The 17,694-nt window shown below is 56.9% G+C and overlaps 1 protein-coding gene across 2 annotated transcripts; it reads right to left on the bottom strand.

Annotated features, from left to right (window-relative positions):
• Positions 1-1,603: 1,603 nt before the first annotated feature.
• Positions 1,604-15,467, bottom strand: ARID5A (AT-rich interaction domain 5A). Of its 2 annotated transcripts, XM_042982067.1 has the most exons (7): positions 15,372-15,467; positions 6,690-6,805; positions 5,061-5,199; positions 4,665-4,717; positions 4,086-4,183; positions 3,631-3,790; positions 1,604-3,209 (listed from the first exon to the last, which is right to left on the bottom strand). In XM_042982067.1, the coding sequence occupies exons 1-7, from the start codon at positions 15,373-15,375 to the stop codon at positions 1,971-1,973; spliced, it is 1,809 nt and encodes a 602-aa protein (XP_042838001.1). In that variant the 5' UTR covers positions 15,376-15,467; the 3' UTR covers positions 1,604-1,970. The 2 variants fall into 2 exon arrangements, with proteins under 2 accessions (XP_042838001.1, XP_042838002.1); XM_042982068.1 differs by lacking the exons at positions 5,061-5,199; positions 15,372-15,467 and having other exon boundaries at positions 6,690-6,778.
• Between the last annotated feature and the right edge of the window lie 2,227 nt (positions 15,468-17,694).

The raw sequence follows: 17,694 nt of genomic DNA, 5'->3' as shown, positions 1-17,694 counted from the left end.
GTTCTGCCTGGTGCGCACCTCCCACCTCTGTGCCAGAACGAGGGCACTGTGGCTTTGCAGATAACAAGGACCTCAGTGGCTGTGCCCCATCTCAGGCAGGACCCTGCACACAACAGGTGGCCCTCGCCTCTCCCTTACCTAGGGGATCTGACCCCGTGGCCTGTGGCCCAGCACCCAGGGCACTCGCAGGGAGGGTGGCAGAATTCAGCCCTCCCGCCCCTCTTTGTTCACCAGAGATTCCAGGAGCCTAGAGAGATGGGCAGCATGTGGGAACAGGGGATTCGGGACTGGAGGTCATGCCGCTACTCAGGCTGGTATCTGGCCATCGCCCAGGAGGGAGGGGGAATCGAGGGACCCCCAGCAGAGCCAGGAGCGGTGACTACCACCCTCTGGCTACCCCATCCCTAGGAGGGCAGCTCTCTGGCCTGTGCCCATCTGAGTTCCCCCTCCACAGGCAGCTTCCAGGGGTGGAAGCTGGAGGCAAGGCTGGATGGGATGCCTTCACCCTGGTAGCCCACCCCCTGGTGTCAGAAATGCTGTGTGTGCCCCGGTCTGGGTTCTGTCATACTCAGCGGTGGCATTGGGCAAACAGAACCCATGGGGGGGCCTCAGCCTACACATCTGTTAACTAAGTGTGGGGGTGGGGGCGGGGTCGTCACGCTAGATTGCCCCTCCCATGACCTGAGGTCATGAGTATCCCAGAAGGCAGGAAAGTTCCAACCGCGCAGGTCAAAGGCCCCGTTGACCAATCTGAGGCTGGAGGCTGGAAGTTGGGGGCCTGGCCCCCACCCCTACCATCCCTGCATTCTGGAGCAGCACTGCCTTTGCAGGAACACGTGAAGCTCAGCAGGTTACTGTGCCGGCCTCTGAGGCCAGGCAGCCTGGGGAGGAGCGGGAAGCCTCAGAAAGGGGCCCTCCTGCCCTCCCTCCTACTGAGACAGCTCCCCAAACTGAGCCTTTAGCAAGGAGGTTGTTTAGGCTGCAGGGTCTGAGCCCCCAGAACAACCGTATCTAATGAACACAGATGCCCGGGCCAAGATTCTGCCCCCTTCACTCCCCTTCCCCTCTAGGTGCCTACCCAAATCGGGAACCTCCTGGGCCACCCCTGGGCAGGTGAGGGGGCTCACTGGGAGGATTGAGCAGCAGGCTCTGTAAGTCCACCACCAGAACAGACCAGATTCCCTGCTCACACCCTTGGCCCCCAGGGCTCTTCCTGCTGTTCATGGTTTGGGGTCCTGTGGTTTAGCTCTGAGTACTCGAATCACACCCAAGTGGCTAGCTCTGCTCAGTCACTACCTGGGGGAACCAGGGCAAGTCACCAGCCCTCTAAGAGCCTCAGACCCCCACCTGACAGGCAGTTGCCCTGAGACTCTACTATGAAAGTGGACAGAAAGCACAGGACGAATGTTGCAGCCTGCTGAATTATGAACAGGAGACTTGACCCCCTGCTCTTCGGCGGGGGTGGAGGCATTTTGGATCTGAGTGGATGCAAGGTAGGTCTCTCTCCTTGGCTCCCCCAGCCCTGTCACCAACGCCTCCACCCACGAACACGCCCCAGCCTCACCTGCCCCTGTGAAGGTCCAAACCATGCACACCTCAGGGCTGGGTGGATCCGCATTGGTCTTTTATTGGATTTTCCATGGGCAGCCTGCATACCTCAAACTGCTACCCAGCTCCTTGGCCCTTCACCACGTTCCTGGCTTCTGCTCTGGGGACCTAGCTGGGAGCTGCCAGCCCAGCACCGTCTTCTCCCATGGCCCTGCAGGCTTGGGCTGCTTCCTCGAGACAAACCCAGTTTTCCCGCTGCCTCCCTCTCTGTGCCAGGCTGCCCAGACAGGGGGCACGTTCCTGCATTGGGCACAGCCAAGCTCTCCTGGGGAAGAGGCTCCAGCCCAGACCCCCGGCAGTGCCTCCCCGTCTCAGGCCACTTCAGACCCTGCACAGCACGGCACAGCCCCGTGGGCTCAGACCTAAAGCTTGGTGTTGAGGTGGAAGAAGTGGGGTGCTGCATAGGTTGTGGCAGGTGGCACGTGCCATGCAGACGAGGCTGGGCAAAGTCTGTGGCGAAGGGCACTGTCGAAGGATGCCGGGGGGAAGTGCATCAGACCGGTGGCCATGGGGGAGGGCGCTGTAGTGGCTAGGAAGTGGGCCGGGAAGGTAGGGATGACCAGGGGGCTGAAGGGGAGTGTGGCTTGGCCCTTTAAGTGGTCCGGGGTGCTGGCAAAGTTCAGCGGGCAACGCAGCATGGTGCCCCTGTAGGCCTCGGGGAGGGTGGGCCCCAGCGCTGGGCCCAGCAGGCAGGACACGGCCAAGCCGGACCCCACGGATTTGGCCCCGCACTCCTTGGCGTCCACCTCCTTAAGAAAGGGAGACACTGCCCGCAGTTTTTTGCCACCATGGGCAAAGCCCTCTTCTTCCAGGCTGCGCTTGTTGCTCAGGCCTGGGATGCTAGGGAAGGTAGGTGGGGGTGCAGGGCTCTCGGCAGAGACCTTGGCCATGGGGGACACCCAGCAGGCTTTGGGCTTGGGGTAGGTGCTGCCCTTTCTCGAGCTGCCTTTATGGAATGCAGACGGGCGGTTGGCATCCCCGCCCCACACCAACTGGGGCTCTTTGACCAGCAGGCCCTCCTCTTTGCCAGGGGGCCCTAATAGCGCCCCATCTTTAAGGCTGGGGAAGAAGTCCCGGGGGTGCTGGCTGACGGGCTTCAGCACCTCGGTGGGGTACGCATGGAAACAGCCAGTGAAGATGGGGGCTGGCAGGCGAGGACCGGCCAGAGCCTCCTCCCTGAGGCTGCCACCAGGTGCCTGTAATCCCTCCTGAGGGGTCAGCCGGTGCCTGGAGTTCTCAGCTGGCTTTCCTGGGCTCTGAGGACTTTCGGAGAGGTGAACAGCTGGGGATGCCTGGGGGTCCCCATTAGGGCTGCTGGCCCCGTGGCGACAGCCCTCCTCCTGGCACTGCAAGGCCTCCGCCTTGCTCACCTGGGCCAGGAGCTTCTTTTTGGCCAATGGTGACATGATGCCATGTGTTCCTTTGCAGTAGAAGCTGGACAGGAGCCGCTTGTAGGCCTCAGGGCAGCTGCTGGCACCCACGAAGGGCAGAGAGGTGCCCAGGGCTGGGCCTGGCTGTTCTGTGCCATCCCTGGGGGGCTCCTGGCTAGGAAGCTGTGCCAGGTCCATGGCAGCATTTGTCTTGGTCTTTCCTGGCATCATCTGGAATGAGAAAAGTTCATGCCTCAGGGCTGGGTGTGAGCCACATACCCTGACCTGGGGGCCCTGTGGAGCAGAGTCACAGAGGGGTCCCAAGAGCCTCTGTTCACTCTTCTAGCACCTTTGTGAAAAATTTTCAAACAGTCTCCTGTCCTCTGAACGGGCACAGCATGGTATATCAGGACACAGGGCCTGGTGAATGAGGTGCGGGCTGGAGTTCAGACCCCACGGGGCCTCTCATTTGAACTGGCACAACCATGACCCTGGAGCCCCCCACGGATCTGCCGTCAGAGTAGGTTCTGGCTATCCTGGGCAAGGTGCTCTGCGGCCATGACGTGGGTGGTAAGAGGGAGGTGTTTGGCAGGGGACCAGGGGACAGGGAGGCCTGGGGTCAGCTGGTGGCCCAGGCAGGCTCAGAGCTTACTTGGTCTAACCGCTTCTCCTCCTTGGCCTTCTTCGGCTTCTCAGGGGCCCCATCATCCCCGCGGGGCTCCTTGGCCATCTTGTATTGCTTCCTGGGCTTGGAAGGGGGCAGCGGCTTGTCGTCCTCCCCCTTCAGGTGCCGCACGTATGGGAGCACCAGCCTGAGCAGGAGCACAGCGTGTCCACCAGGAGGCCAGCCTGGCAGGCACGTGCCACACCTCCCACCTCTCTCCCTCATCTGGCCCAGGAGGCATTCGGTGTGGCCGAGCTGGGCCTGGGCGGTGATGAATGCGGCACAGGCAGCTCAGGCTTGTACGTCCAGTGGGAGGTGTGGACGTCCTGCCCCCCCCCACCCTGCCCCCTGCCCCCAGGTCCTGCTCTGCCCCGCCCTGCCCCACCCCGCCCCGAGGTGAGGGCCGAGGTGTCCTGCAGGCAGGGTCTCACCAGGGGCCGTACCTCTCGTAGTGGCGGCGTGTGCACGTGGCCGCGCTGGTGCTGCCCGGGCTGCCCCCCAGCTCGTCGTACACGTTTTTCCAGAGGCGGCGGCCGGTCACCTGCAAGGGCACATCGTGAGGGCATGACCGGCACACCCTCCCCTGCTGGTGGAGTCCTGGAAGCTCCAGGTCCCCACTGGACAGGGACAGGGACTGCAGTTTTGCAGCTGCTTCTCCAGCAGTGGCGGCAGGGAGCTGGGAAGGGGCTCGCCTGGCCGCTAGCCAGCCTTCCCTCCCAGGGGCCACTGCCCAGCTGCTGGCCCCAGCAGCTTTCCAGGCAAAGGGAGCACGAGGAAGACAGAACAGATGGGAAGACAGGAAAACTTGCTTTGAGCAGCAAAGTACAAGCCGGCAAGGCAGGCCCTCTTCCCCCACAGCACACAGCATGCAGGAGAGCTAGGGAAGGGGCGGGATTTGGGACCCTGCCTCTGCCTCCTATCTGGAGGTGGGGACAGGGCCCTTCCTCCCCAGGACCCCACAGGGTGCAGTGGGGAAGGCCTGGGAGATGCAGCATGGCAAGGACCCAGAGGTGCCTCCTTACCATCTCATAGGCCCCCAGCTTCTCCACTGCTTTGTAGATCTTCCACAGGTTAACTGGAGAAAAGAGAGGGCAGGGCCCCTGTCAGCCTCTGTAGGGGGAGGGCACAACCAGCAGCCCATTCCCGTGGACCTGTCAGGCAGGCACAGAACCAGCACACATCCAGACAGGGCCACTGCAATGGATGGGTGGACTAGGCCCTGTGCACTGGCAGTCCAGTGGCCAAGGAGGACAGAGATCCGGCCCCACCCACTGCAGCCCTGTGCCTGGAGGGGGGTGCCCCTTCTGTGGGCTGGCATCACCCAGGGGTGTCCAGAGTGGAGGTGCCTGCCCTGACACCCTACCTGGATGGGATCCCCTGCCAGGCTCCCCCTCCCTGCCTGCACCCCAGGGACGCACTCTGCTTGAAGCCGAGATGGGGCACCCTCTCGATGGGCGTGTGTCGCTCCTTCATGAACTTGTAGAGGCTGACCAGGAAGGCCTGCTCCTCCTCCCGCTCCTGGTCCTCCTCCCGCTCCCCGCCTGCCTCGGGGGAGTCCTGGGGAAAGAACAGGAGGCATTGGGATGAGCCCCCAGTTGGCGGGTGGCCGGGGACAGGCGGAGCCACTGGCTGCTGGGGAGGAATGAAGCGTGTGGTCCCCAACCGCAGGCTCCCGTAGGAGGGAGCAGGCTCCCAGCATCCAGCTTATGGCTCTGGGCTGGAGTGATCTGTCTCTTGGCATCAGAAAGACGCAGTTGTCAGCTGTTAGTACCCAGCACCCCAAGTCAGGGTCCACAGAGGCCCAGCTCCAGAGACAGCCATAGGAGCAGCCCTGCAGCTCCCCAGGCCTCTCTCCAGGCACAGAGCACTTCTCTATCTTGCTCTGGATTTGTTCTATTTGTGTCTCAGCTCCTCTACCAGACTGTGAGCTCCTGGTGGCAGGCTCAGAGTCCCCAAGCCGAAGGAGCAAAGGTGCTTGGTGTTTTCGGGCACTGCGGGGTCCTGTGTCCACTGAGCCATTGCTGTGGTGGCCTGCCTCTCTGAGCTGCCAGTCTGCGTGCTGAATTTAGGGTGGTGAAGCCCTATCCTGGGTTCCTGACACACTTCTGTCAGGACGTTCGGTTCCTGCTTCCAGAGGGGCAGTGTCTGCTGATGGTATTCATTTGGTTGGTGGCTCAGGGCAGTGGGGTATGGTTGAGCTGGGGCTCAAGGCTTGCAGAGCAGACAGCTCCCAGGTCCTGGATGGGGAGGCCCTAAACACCAGAAGGATGTAAACCATGAGGGCCTAGAACAGTACAGACAGCTGTGCATTCCCAAAACATTCTATTCAAGTACCATTTCAGTGTTTCTGACACTGAACGAAGACCTCCGACCATGAATGGCACGCAAACTCACGCGTCACCTATGAAACTGTGACGCACTGGACACCAAGGCAGCTGGTCTTGTGCAGGCCTCAGAATGAAGGCACTCCCTCGGCAGCTCTTCCGCGCAAGCTGTGAAAAACCGTTACCATTTGCAACTACTCTGCTACGTGAATCAGGATTTTTACTCCAGGCTGTGCCACCAAAGCAAACGGCCAAGACGAATGGACGTTCAGGCCAATGCTCCGCTGGGTCGCCCACGGCTCCCTCTCAGACCCTGCTCACCGAAATGGCCTTAGTGATCTCGCTGAGGGACTCTAATACCCACGCTGTAAACTTGGAGGGATGCACGGATGTACACGTGGTTTTACATCTTAAAACAGTGCTTTTATCGGTTTCATTCATCAGGGCTCCAGGCAGATCTTCATTTGATAAGGGGGTTCTGCTAGGAAAACTAAGTCTGAAACCCCTGCCATGGGTCACGGGAGGATCCTCCTGTCCCTGGCTCCCAGCTCCCCACACCTGATGCAGGCCCAAAACCCCAGGGCTGGGCCCGGCTCAGCAGACTGGAGCGTGGGGAACACATCCTCCTGAGAGCTTGGGGAGTCCCGAAGTTCACCTGGGAGGCTGTGCACAGGTGAGGGGGGGAGGGGCAGGGAAGAGGCCCCCAGGGGTCGCCCAACTCACCTCCAGATGGATGGGGCTCTGGCTCCTGCTCTGTTCACCATCGCGTTGAGGGGACACAGATGGGTCTAGGGGATCACCCTCCTCTGACTGTTTCCTTTTCCCTTTGACAGGAGGTGCTGCAAAGAGGGGAAGGGGAAGGGGTGGGGGAGGGGGGAGAGAGAGCACTTGAGACGCAGGCAAGAAGAACAGGCAGTGAGGAGAGGTCCTCTGGGAGAGATGGCAGGTCCTCCCATCCCCCATCTGAACCCACCAGGTGTGGAGCGAGTCCTCCCCTTCCTTCGGCAAAGTGTCCCCTGCCTCCTGGTCCCTGGCTGCACACAGGCTGGCCCTTTACACACACCTGTGGGCTCACCCCGGTGGCCAACTCTGCTCTCCCTCCTCTCTGCCAGGCTCACCTCCGACTGAGCCCCACACCTGCTGCTGTTCCTTCCTCTGTTCCAGCCAGCTCCCCACATCCTTTGAAGGAAAATTTAAACCACCCTGGGGTCACGTCAGAGGAGAGTAAGGTCGGGCCATGGTGCTCAGGGAAACCCTGTCTCCAAAACCTGCCCCACATTCAGCCAGAGCGTTTTCACAGCACCTCAGCCCAACTGGGAAAGCTGCAGAGGTTCCCACGTTTGTGAGCCCAAGAGCACCACAGCGGGTGCTTGGATCCTCCAGGAATAATCGAGAAGGCTAGAAGCTCCTGTTTATGAAACATCTGACCTTTCTATGAGCACTGGCAGAGGGCTAACTGTCCCTCACTAGGCCACTTGCTCCTGTCACCTGCAAGGGTCTCACCTGACAAGCCACTTCTTGTGGGTGGCCCTTCCCAGCCCCCAGCCTAGCACAACCATCTTGCTCCGCTGGGCACCCTCGGCCACTCACAGCCATCCGGACTGAACTGCCCACTGCGCATGTGGCTTCCTGACAGTTAGTGAAGCCACACAGTAGGCGCCGGGTTTCAGTGAGAAGGAGCGTGTCTCACAACAACATGCATGGAGGGCAGGAGGCACTCGACTTTACCAAGGGCAGCCACAAGCTGATAGCTGCAAGGGCACAACACCCGTGTCCCTGCAAAAAACACTGGAAACCGCCTCCAGCCCTCGGACAAGCTGGCAGTGCACCTCAGACCAGGAGCCCCGGGCTTTGGATCTCCCCTTCTTTCTAACCTTCTCTTCCTTTTTGTTAACCTAGTATGAACGCTCCCATTCTCCCGGTTTGCTCCAGCTCAGGAAATCCTTACCACTGGGCACCTACGAGCTCCCCTTTCTGTCCTGGAGAGAAAAAGAATCGCCGTGACAACAACAAACCCACACCAGCGTGGCCCACGAGGCCAGAACCTTTGGCCACGGGATGGTGTGCCCTTCGGTGGTCGCTCATGGAAGCTTCACCCTGCTTGCAACTACTCGCTTGTACCGCAAGGGTCCCTGGCTCTTCCACGTGTGTTCTCTTATTTAGTCCCAGAAGGGAGCTCATTGTTTTTAAAAACGTTGATTTTGAGAGACAGAGAGATGGTGTGCGTGCACACACGTGAGCGGGGAAGGGGCAGAGAAGGGGGGAGAGAGAGAGAATCCCGACGTGGGGCTCGATCTCACCACTGTGAGACCACGACCTGAGCCCAAATCAAGAGTCAGGCACTTAACTGACTGAGCCACCCAGGTGCCCTCAGGAGGGATCTCATTTAGTTTTTTTTTTTTTTAATTTCTTTTTAATGTTTTTATTTATTTTTGAGAGAGAGAGAGAGTGTGAACAGAGGAAGGGCAGAGACAGGGAGACATAGAATCCAAAGCAGGCTCCAGGCTGTTGGCACAGAGCCCAATGCGGGGCTCAAACTCGTGAACGAAGATCATGACCTGAGCAGAAGTTGGATGCTTAACTGACTGAGCCACAGAGGGGCCTCCAGGAGGGATCTCCTTTTATTTTTTTTATTTTGTTTTTTTAATTTTTTTAACGTTTATTTATTTTTGAGACAGAGAGAGACAGAGCATGAACGGGGGAGGGTCAGAGAGAGGGAGACACAGAATCTGAAACAGGCTCCAGGCTCTGAGCTGTCAGCACAGAGCCCGACGCAGGGCTCGAACTCACAGACCGCGAGATCATGACCTGAGCTGAAGTTGGCCGCTTAACCGACTGAGCCACCCAGGCGCCCCAGGGATCTCCTTTTAAAGAGGGGAAACTGAAGCCAGAGAAGCTAAGTTGCTTGCCTCCCTGGGAGACCAGGGTTCAAAGTAAGGTCTGTGTGACCACCAATCCAAGTGGCCTGGCCTTGCCACCATCGTGGTTGCTGTTGTCATCACCAGCATTTAAAAAGCCTTGATGAGAAGTCCAAATAAGCCTGGAAGAGAAACCAATCCTAAGTCTTGTCAAAGAGAAAGGTACTCAGGCCTTCTTGTCAGGCTGGCTTCTGACCAATCAAGACATGGTCAATATCCAGAAATAACCAGGTGTTAACAACTGACCTGCCCCCACCTCCCCAACTGATGCCTTTCCAACCAAGTTCTTGGTGACTCTATGCCTCAGTCTTCCCTTCTGTGAAATGGGAAAGACCCTGGAGTCCTTTGGCCACTCTCCCTGAATTCCTAAAGTCCACCAGGTCACGGGCACAGCCGCTTCCCCCAGCTCTTCTCCCTGCCCTCCTGCCCTCTCCACCTGTCCTTTTTTCTTTTTTTCTTTTTTTTTTTTTAATTTTTTTTTTTTTTTTTTTTTTTGAGACAGAGAGACAGAGCATGAATGGGGGAGGGTCAGAGAGAGAGGGAGACACAGAATGGGAAGCAGGCTCCAGGCTTTGAGCCATCAGCCCAGAGCCCGACGCGGGGCTCAAACTCACGGACCGTGAGATTGTGACCTGAGCTGAAGTCGGACACTCAACCGACTGAGCCACCCAGGCGCCCCTGTCCTTTTTTCTTTTTAACATTTATTCATTTTTGAAAGACAGAGACAGAGTGCGAATGGGGAAGGGGCAGAGAGAGAGGGAGACACAGAATTTGAAGTAGGCTCCAGGCTCCAAGCTGTCAATGGAGCCCCGATGCAGGGCTCGAACTCACAGACCGCAAGATGGTGACCTGAGCTGAAGTCGGGCCCTTAACCAACTGAGCCACCCAGGCGCCCCTCTCCACCTGTCTTCACACCCTCTCTGCCTTCTTTCCTGCTTGCTCAGCTTCTCAGCATCAAAGGACTCTCTCCACCCTGAGTCCCTACATGTGGTGATCCTGGGGCTTCTCACTGGAGCCTTCCTACAAACTTGGTATGTGACCCTCGTAAGTGGCTGCCCTCAGCTGCAGAAAAATAAAGTGGTAGGATCAGTACCCATTAGAGTCACCAGGGAGCATTTTAAAGACATTGGTGACTGTGTCCCCCACCCCCAGTCTGATTTAAGGTTCTGCAGGGGCATCAGTTTAAAGCTCCCCAAGGGATCTTAAAGGGGGCAGCCAATTTGAGAGCCACTGGGCCAGAGGACCTCTATCCCTTCTGCTTGGTTCCAGAATTGGTGAGATCTGCCTGGGCCACACTGAGGGGAAAATCTCCTGGAGCCAGGCACTCAAGTTACCTGGAAAGGAGGTCACCAATCTGAGCCGTTTAACCCCAGACAGGAAAAGGATTAGAGCTCTTGCCTAGAGCCACAAAGGGAAACACTCTCTTTATCTCTGTGTCCAGCTGAGTCCCCAAATGAACTCAGCCTCCACTCCCTCCCAACCAGGCTAGTATGCTCTCTGCCTGGCAGGGCCTTCTGGGCCCCACTTCCACAGCCTCAGCTGAGGGAGAGGACAGTCCTCTCCCTCCTTCTCCAGGGTGCCCTCTGTCCTGTCCCTGGCTACCCCAAGTCATGGAACCCCAGGGTTCTAGATCATCTTCATTTGGAAGAGGGTTCTGCTAGGAAAACTAAGTGTGAAACCCCTGCCACAGGTGACAGGCGGGTTCCCCTGCCTGCCAGGTTCCCGGCTCCCATACCTTCCAGTGCTCTGAGGAAGGGCTGGGCTGCTCTCCCGGCTCTGCAGGGGAGGAAAGAGGCTCGGGGACCGGCCATCCCAGTCTCCCAACCACATCCAGCCTGCAGAGGCAGAAGAGTCCCACCTGCTCCTGAGTGACTGCTGCTGCCCAGCAACCTCTGAGTTACTGTCCTGCTATCGCCACAAAGCCTCAGATGCCCCACTGTAACGGGAAGGTGGATCCAACTTGCAAGAAGAAAACCACTGCTGGTCAAAGGAATGTCGTTCAGACATGGCTTTTTCCATCCAGGAAGCAATAATGACAATAATGATGATGATGATTTCATTGTTTACTGTGAACACAGCTGGAATCTATAAGGTATGAGATGGGGATCTAATCACGTTTCCCCCCAACGGTTACGTGTCCCAATATTGACTGAGTGATGCCCTTCCCCCAGTGATTTGAAATGCTACTCTCCCCATAATCTAAAGGTTTACAAGGAATTTATAGGAGGGGCGCCAGGGTGGTTCAGTCAGTTAAGCGGTCGGACTCTTGATTTTGGCTCAGGTCACGATCTCACCGTTCATGAGATCCAGCCCCACATCAGGCTCTGTGCTGACAGTACAGAGCCTGCTTGGGATTCCCTCTCCCTCTCTCTCTGCCCCTCCCTGATTTGTGTGCTCAAGCTCTGTCTCTCTCTCTCTCTCTCAAAATAAATAACAACGAAAGGAACACACCTGAAACCGTTTCTGGAATTTTCTACTGTTTCCTTCACTGTGGAATGCCAGTACTCATGCATGCTGTTTTAACTGTAAAACAACTGACTATCCAGAGGGCAAGTCCCCCATCATTACTCTTTTTAAATAATTATCTGAACTTCAGGATAATTTGTCACATTCCCTTAAAAAAAAAAAAAAAGAAAAACACTGGGGTTTTGGTTGAATTGCATTTAAACTTAGAAATTACTTTGAAGAAAGAGAACACCTTTCTGATATGGCACCTTCCTTTTTTCAGGACCACATGTCTCCCCAGATTCAGGTCTCCCTTTGCTGTCCTCAGACGTTCCTTCTTAAAGGCCCTGTGTGCTTTCTGTTGAGCTTACTCCTTGTGTTTTGGGCAGCTAGATAATAGTGTGAGAAAAGCTTTGATAATCTACAGCAGGACTTGGCTCCACAGTCTCTGTTGTTTCCTCCTCTCACTGTTGGGAAGAGAACAGGAGGCTGCTGGTTGGGCCAGGAGTTGAGCCCTTGGGCCCTTGTGACTCCGTGCCTCACTGGGGAGTGAACAGGGGTGGCAGGGTGCTTGGGGGTGGCGTGCTGCCCAAAGCCCTTCTGGTATTGGGAATCTGATCTGTTTAACTCCATGGCTTGTGTTAAAGTCCAAGCTTAAACCCCAGCTCCTAAAACCACAGCAGTGAAGAGGTTAGTTTCAGTCACTAACTCCAAAAGAGGACGCTCCCTGGAGTCTACTTGTTCTCAAGCGATTCCTTACCTCCCTTTCCAAATCATACACTCCACCAACTCAGCTCAGTGCTCTGCCGGGCCGTGGACTAGGCATTTTTGTACACCGCTTCACTGAATCTTCCCAGCCACCCAGTGGGTTCTATCTCCCCCCTTTTACAGATACAATACGTGAGGATCCGAGAGGTTCATCACTTGCCTGAAATCACCCAGCTTACTAGTGGCAAAGCTGCGATTCAGAACCAGAGCAGTCTGACCGTCCCAAAACTGAGCTCTGAGATCTGGACTTTTTAATGGAAACAGGGAGACGCCAAGCTCCTTATCTGCTCAAAGGGTGCAAGCTTGCTTCTCTCCCTGAAAGACGCAATCTCCCATCACACCACTCCTATTAATCTGCTAAAAAGTCTGGCTTCTGCTGACAAGCTGAAATCAGGTAAGAGTGGGAAGGGGCTCTGCTCCACAGAGCTGCATCTTTTACCAAGTCAGCCACTGCTTCTGTACTACGGTATCCCTTTCACTGCTAGACCCCCAAGGGCCCGATGTTCTAAGCAGGACAAAGAAACAAGGCTTCCGACACAAACCACAGCCAAGTGTGTGTTGTGTACACACGCCCCTCAGTGGGACCGAGGTCTGCCTGTGCTGCTCACTCCCCACTGTATCTCACTGTCCAGAGCAGCGTGAGGCCTGGAACAAGTGCTCCATAAACAACCACATGGATGCAGTAAGACCACGTGATCTCAGATGCTCCTGATACCTCAGAGAGGGGCTTGGGCTGTGACTAATTCAAAGCCATGGAGCCCGTCAGAGACCTAGTGCCAGACCGCACCGCTTAGATCTCTCTCCTCTCCTCTTCTCTCTCTTTCTCTTGCCCTGCCCCGCCCCATTCACCCTTGGTGTGATGGGAAGGAAGCAACACTTCCTTTCATGAAAAGTCACCCACTGGGAGCACTGCATCAATTGCGTCAATTACGACAATAATGGTAACAGCAGCCCAATAACAACCAGCAGAAACCGCCCCACCTCGCCTAGCCCCACCTCGCCTGAGGTTGTTGGCTTAAGTTTCTCTTAGTTTGAGCCGGAGCTGAAACAAAGACAGCCTTTGAGGCCGCCAGTCCACTCTGTGGCCCAGGAGCCGGCTGCCTGGCAAAGTCTCGGTGCGGAGCTTTCTCCAGTGGGCAGTTTGGGGAGGGAGGACTGCCAAGGGCTGAGGACGCATGAGCCGGACAAGGGGACCCCCGAAGGGTGCAGCTTCTGCCCCAGCCCTGCCTCAGTGTCTCAGCTGGGGCACAGGAAAACGGGGTTTGAGAGCAGCTGGGGCCAAGATGACAGTCTTGAGAGAAATATAGAAAGGTAGGTGGCATGGGGGCTCCAAATGTGAGACTACCGTCTCCTAACCGCACTAGGACTCTTGTCCCCCTTTAGTCAGCTCTGGTATGTCCTAAAAGACCCTATGCCAGGATAGGCTGAATACCCACTGTCCCCCCCCCCGCCCAAGTCTGGGTGGTATTTGATAACAGTAACAGCTCCATGTAAGGACTGTCTCCTAGGTCCCCATGAACTTTAAGTTTGTGTTCCCATTCCACCTAGGGAGAAACTGGGTTCAGTGACTTGTCCAAGACATGACCCACGAGTAGAGACACAGCCAGGACATGAGGAAGACTGCCTAACTCTTGCCAGGGGGCACTCCATAGCCTTTCAGCATTTCCACCGTCCTGGTAGAGACCCCAGGGGGCTAAGAGGGAGAGTGGGCAGTCCCTGGCCAGTCTACCATCAGGTAACAGGAGGGCAAGGGGGAGGGGAGAGGTCTTGGGAGGTCTGCCTCTCTCTCACTGACAGACCTCACTCTAAGCCTCAGTTTCTCCGCCTGTAAATCAAAGGAAGAGGGACTGATCCCCTGAGGTCCTTTCTACCTCTGCCACTCTATGTTCCACACGGCCCAGGCGGGTCCCCAGGGCTCCGGCGGAGTCTGGAACTCCACTCTGGGCGCTAGACTCTCTAGTCACTATCTCCTACCCCTCCTTTGCCCCAGGGGGCATGTAGGCACAGAGACGCTGACTCCCTCAACAGTGGTGCTCCGGCGGGGGGCGAGAAGCACCTGTTATCCTCCCCTGGGCCCCGCATACCCCTCCCTGACAGCTGACCGGCCGAAAAGAAAGGGACGCTGGACCCAGCCAGCACAGTGCCCCCGTACCTGGCACCCTGAACCCTCAGAGTCCGGCGCTTAGAGAGCCCCGCCACCCCCCACCCACATCGGCGGGGCTGAACCCCGCCTGAAGGGGCCCCCGGACACTCTGCGAAGGGACCGAGATGCACCAAACTCCGCAGCTCCGGCTGAGCGCGAAGGCAAACATCTCTCTCCTTGCACGGTCGCAGCCTGCGCTTCAACTCTCTCGCTCCCCTCCCCCCCCCCCCCCCCCCCGCCCCATCACTCCCGGGGACGCCACCTAGTCCCTTCAGGAGACCCGAGGAAAGAGAAGACACAAGAAAGAGGACGATAGCAAAGAGGGAAGATAGCTCTTTCCTGCCGGGCGGGTGGGGGAGGGCAGAGGAAGGTGGACAGGAGACAAGAATAAGAGAGAACAGAGAAGAAAAGAGAAAAAGGGAAGAGAAAAGAGAAAGAGAAAGGGTAGGGGGCGGGAAGCCGGTAACCGCCGAAGGATCAGAACACCCCTTTGCTGAAAGAGGAACAGTTGATTCTTCAAAGTGCATTGAGCAAGTTCTTCAAAACCCGCGCAGAGTCACTTTCAGGAAACGGCGGCCGCAGTGGAAAGCGCCCCGCGCGCGCCCAGGGACCCCGGTGCCTCTTCTCGGCGGCGCCGGCGGGTTCTGAGAACCGCGGGGATGTGACGGGGCGGGGCGGGGGGGGGGGCAAATGGGGGCTGGGAGGCAGAGAAACTGCTGCGGACAGCCTGTCACAACAAATTAGCTGAGACCAGCTCGAGATTGAAACCACAGCAGGAAGTGGGATGACAGAACCGTACAGGACTTGGTAAATTTCAGCCAAGAGACGACGAAAAGAGTTTCGAGATAAACGTCCGGGAAGCCCCTGGCCGCCAAAACTTTTTGTCTCTCCTTTTTTCGAAGAGTGAGCGCCGACACCCAGCCTCACCCCTCCCGCGTAGGGTGGAGGGCGCTGGCGCCCCAGCGGGGCTAGGGTGCCCGCGCCTTCGCCCCGGAGTCCACCCCCGGCCCCGCTCCGCCCCTCCTGGGGGCCCGGATGGCCACGAGGGCCCGGAGGGCACCTGGCAGGGCAACCTCGCCCTCCCCACGAGGCCGCCAGCCCCGTACCGGGACAGGCCAAGGAGCTGCTTACCCATGGCCCGGAGAGGTCCCTCGGCGCCCGCCCGAGGCCCTCCGCACGCGCGGCTCTCCAACCCCGCGCTCTCCGCGCAACTGGCCCTTGGCGCAGCAAGCCTGCCTCCTCCCCACAGCCCCGCCCCGCCCCTCCCGGGCACCGCCCCCGCCCCGCTCTGGGCTCCGGTTGGTGGGTCCAATTCTTCCGCGCGGGTGCCGGGGCCGCCCCCTGAGCCCGAGGACCTCTGGGACTTGTAGTGCGCTTTCCCTCTCCCCAGGCTCAGAGACCGAGGTACCTGAGATAGGCAGGACACGCAGGAATCGCTGCTGCCTGTGCCTCTAGGGACAAAACTAACCTTGGAAAATTCCTCGTTGCTCGTCAACGGGACCCTGGGGCTGAGTGGGTTGAGCAAAGTGCATCTGACTTTGACTTGAACTGGGTCCTGGGTATTTTCCAACTCCCACCCCGCCCAACATAGAAGTAGAGGCGGTTGGTGTTAGCTAAACAAGGACCCCAGACCAAACTAGCAAGTCCTTTGGTCAAAATTCTGTGGGGTCCCAGAAACTCTTGGGGCAATGTCTGCAGATGTCACAAGGCCAGGGACTGGCAGCTACAAAGCATTCCAACAAGGGAGCATGACCCCTGCTTGGGGAGCTGAGGGTGAGGCTAGAGTGGAATGGGCACCCGAGGAGCTGCTGAGCCCGCCGAGGCAGCTTCCACCGCAGGGAGGAGTAACTTGGCCAGGTGCGCAGCACAGAAGAGGAAACTGAGGCTCACCTTTGAGAGCCCAACGTCTCACAGCATCATCCACAACAGCCAAAAGGTGGGAACAAGCCAGTGTCCACGGACAGATGAATGGATAAACTGTGGTGTGTCCATATAATGGAGTATCATCATTCAGCCTTAAAAAGAAAGGAAATTCTGACACGTGCTACATGGATGAATCTCGAAGACATTATGCTCAGTGAAATATGCCAGTCACGTAAGGACAAATACAGTATATTCCACTTATACGAGGTACTTAGAGTCCAATTCATAGAGACAAATAGTAGAATGGTGGTTGCCAAGGGCTGGGGGAAGGGAGGAAAGGGGAATTGGTGTTTAGTAAGTACAGAGTTTTCATTTTGCAAGATGAAAAAAGGAGCCAAGGATGGTGGTGATCTATGCACAACAACCTGAATAACCTTAACGCAACTGAAATGCACACTTCAAAATGGTTACAATGGTAAATTTTATATTATGTATATTTTACGGCAGTTTGAAAAAAGAGGCTGAGGTTTCAACATTTGGCTAGCTAGGACTTGAACCCTGTTCCTAACACATAGTAGGCACTCACAGTTTCTTCTGTTGATTATTTTAGTACAACAACTCTAGATATTTCCCATCAAATCGCTGTCCCCATTTTATAGGGTAAAACTGAGGCTCTAGGAGGTTACTCGCCTCAAGTGATACAACTGGCAAATGGCAGAGGCTGAGCGAAACCCAGGCACTGGGGCTCCAGAACAAGCCTCCTTAACCAGTCACCTCAGCCATTTCTCAGCAGTGCCATTAACAGAATCAGGGACAACAGCCTGAGGAGAGAGCGGAAGGGAAAGACACAGTGCTGGTGAGGAAGTAGTGGGCCAGCAAGATGCCCACCAGTAGCTTCAACGGAGTCCTGGAATCCAGGAGTGAGGTGTAGACTTGAAATACAGCTGGTTGAGGAGCCCTCGTACCCAGGCACCCACCAAATTTTTTGGTACCCGTTACTGCCCACCTACCCAAATGGACCAGGGCTGCAGGTTGGCGGCAAGATCTCCTGCAGGCTCAGTCCAGCACAGATAACACTGTGAGCCCCCTCGTCTCCCTCACGGTGGGTTGCTTCTTAAGAGCCAGCACCTGGAGATTTGGTAACAGACGCATCACCGACAGTATTTAGTAACTGCGCACAACAGTCGTTATCATGGTGATGGTAATGGTGTGCCCCACTTACCAGTTTACAAACTCTCCAGGACAGCTGAGGCTGTGGTGGCCGACCCTGCAATGGGATGCCATCAGGAAGTTTAATGGCCTTTCCAGTCCCACTTTCACCCATTCTATCAGGATTGATTGCCTGAGCTTCCGTTCAGAAACCTGCGTGCTCCCCTCAGGGTCACAGTCTAGGCCAGATCCTCCCTCCTGAATTGATTAGCCCCTCTGACAAAGAGCTCACTACCTTACAAAGTAGCAGCTTATCCCCCCCCAGGGAATAGGTTATTCTGCCATCCAGGCCACCGCACACTTACAGACAGGGGCTGTTGTGCAAAGCCTCAGCAAGTCAACACCTGCCTGTGCCAACCTGAGAACAATATGATCTAAATTT

The sequence above is a fragment of the Panthera tigris genome, chromosome A3 (assembly GCF_018350195.1).
Source record: "Panthera tigris isolate Pti1 chromosome A3, P.tigris_Pti1_mat1.1, whole genome shotgun sequence".
In the NCBI taxonomy this organism is placed as follows: domain Eukaryota; kingdom Metazoa; phylum Chordata; class Mammalia; order Carnivora; family Felidae; genus Panthera; species Panthera tigris.
Note: the sequence above shows the minus strand (reverse complement) of the source record. Positions and strands in the feature narration are given on the sequence as shown.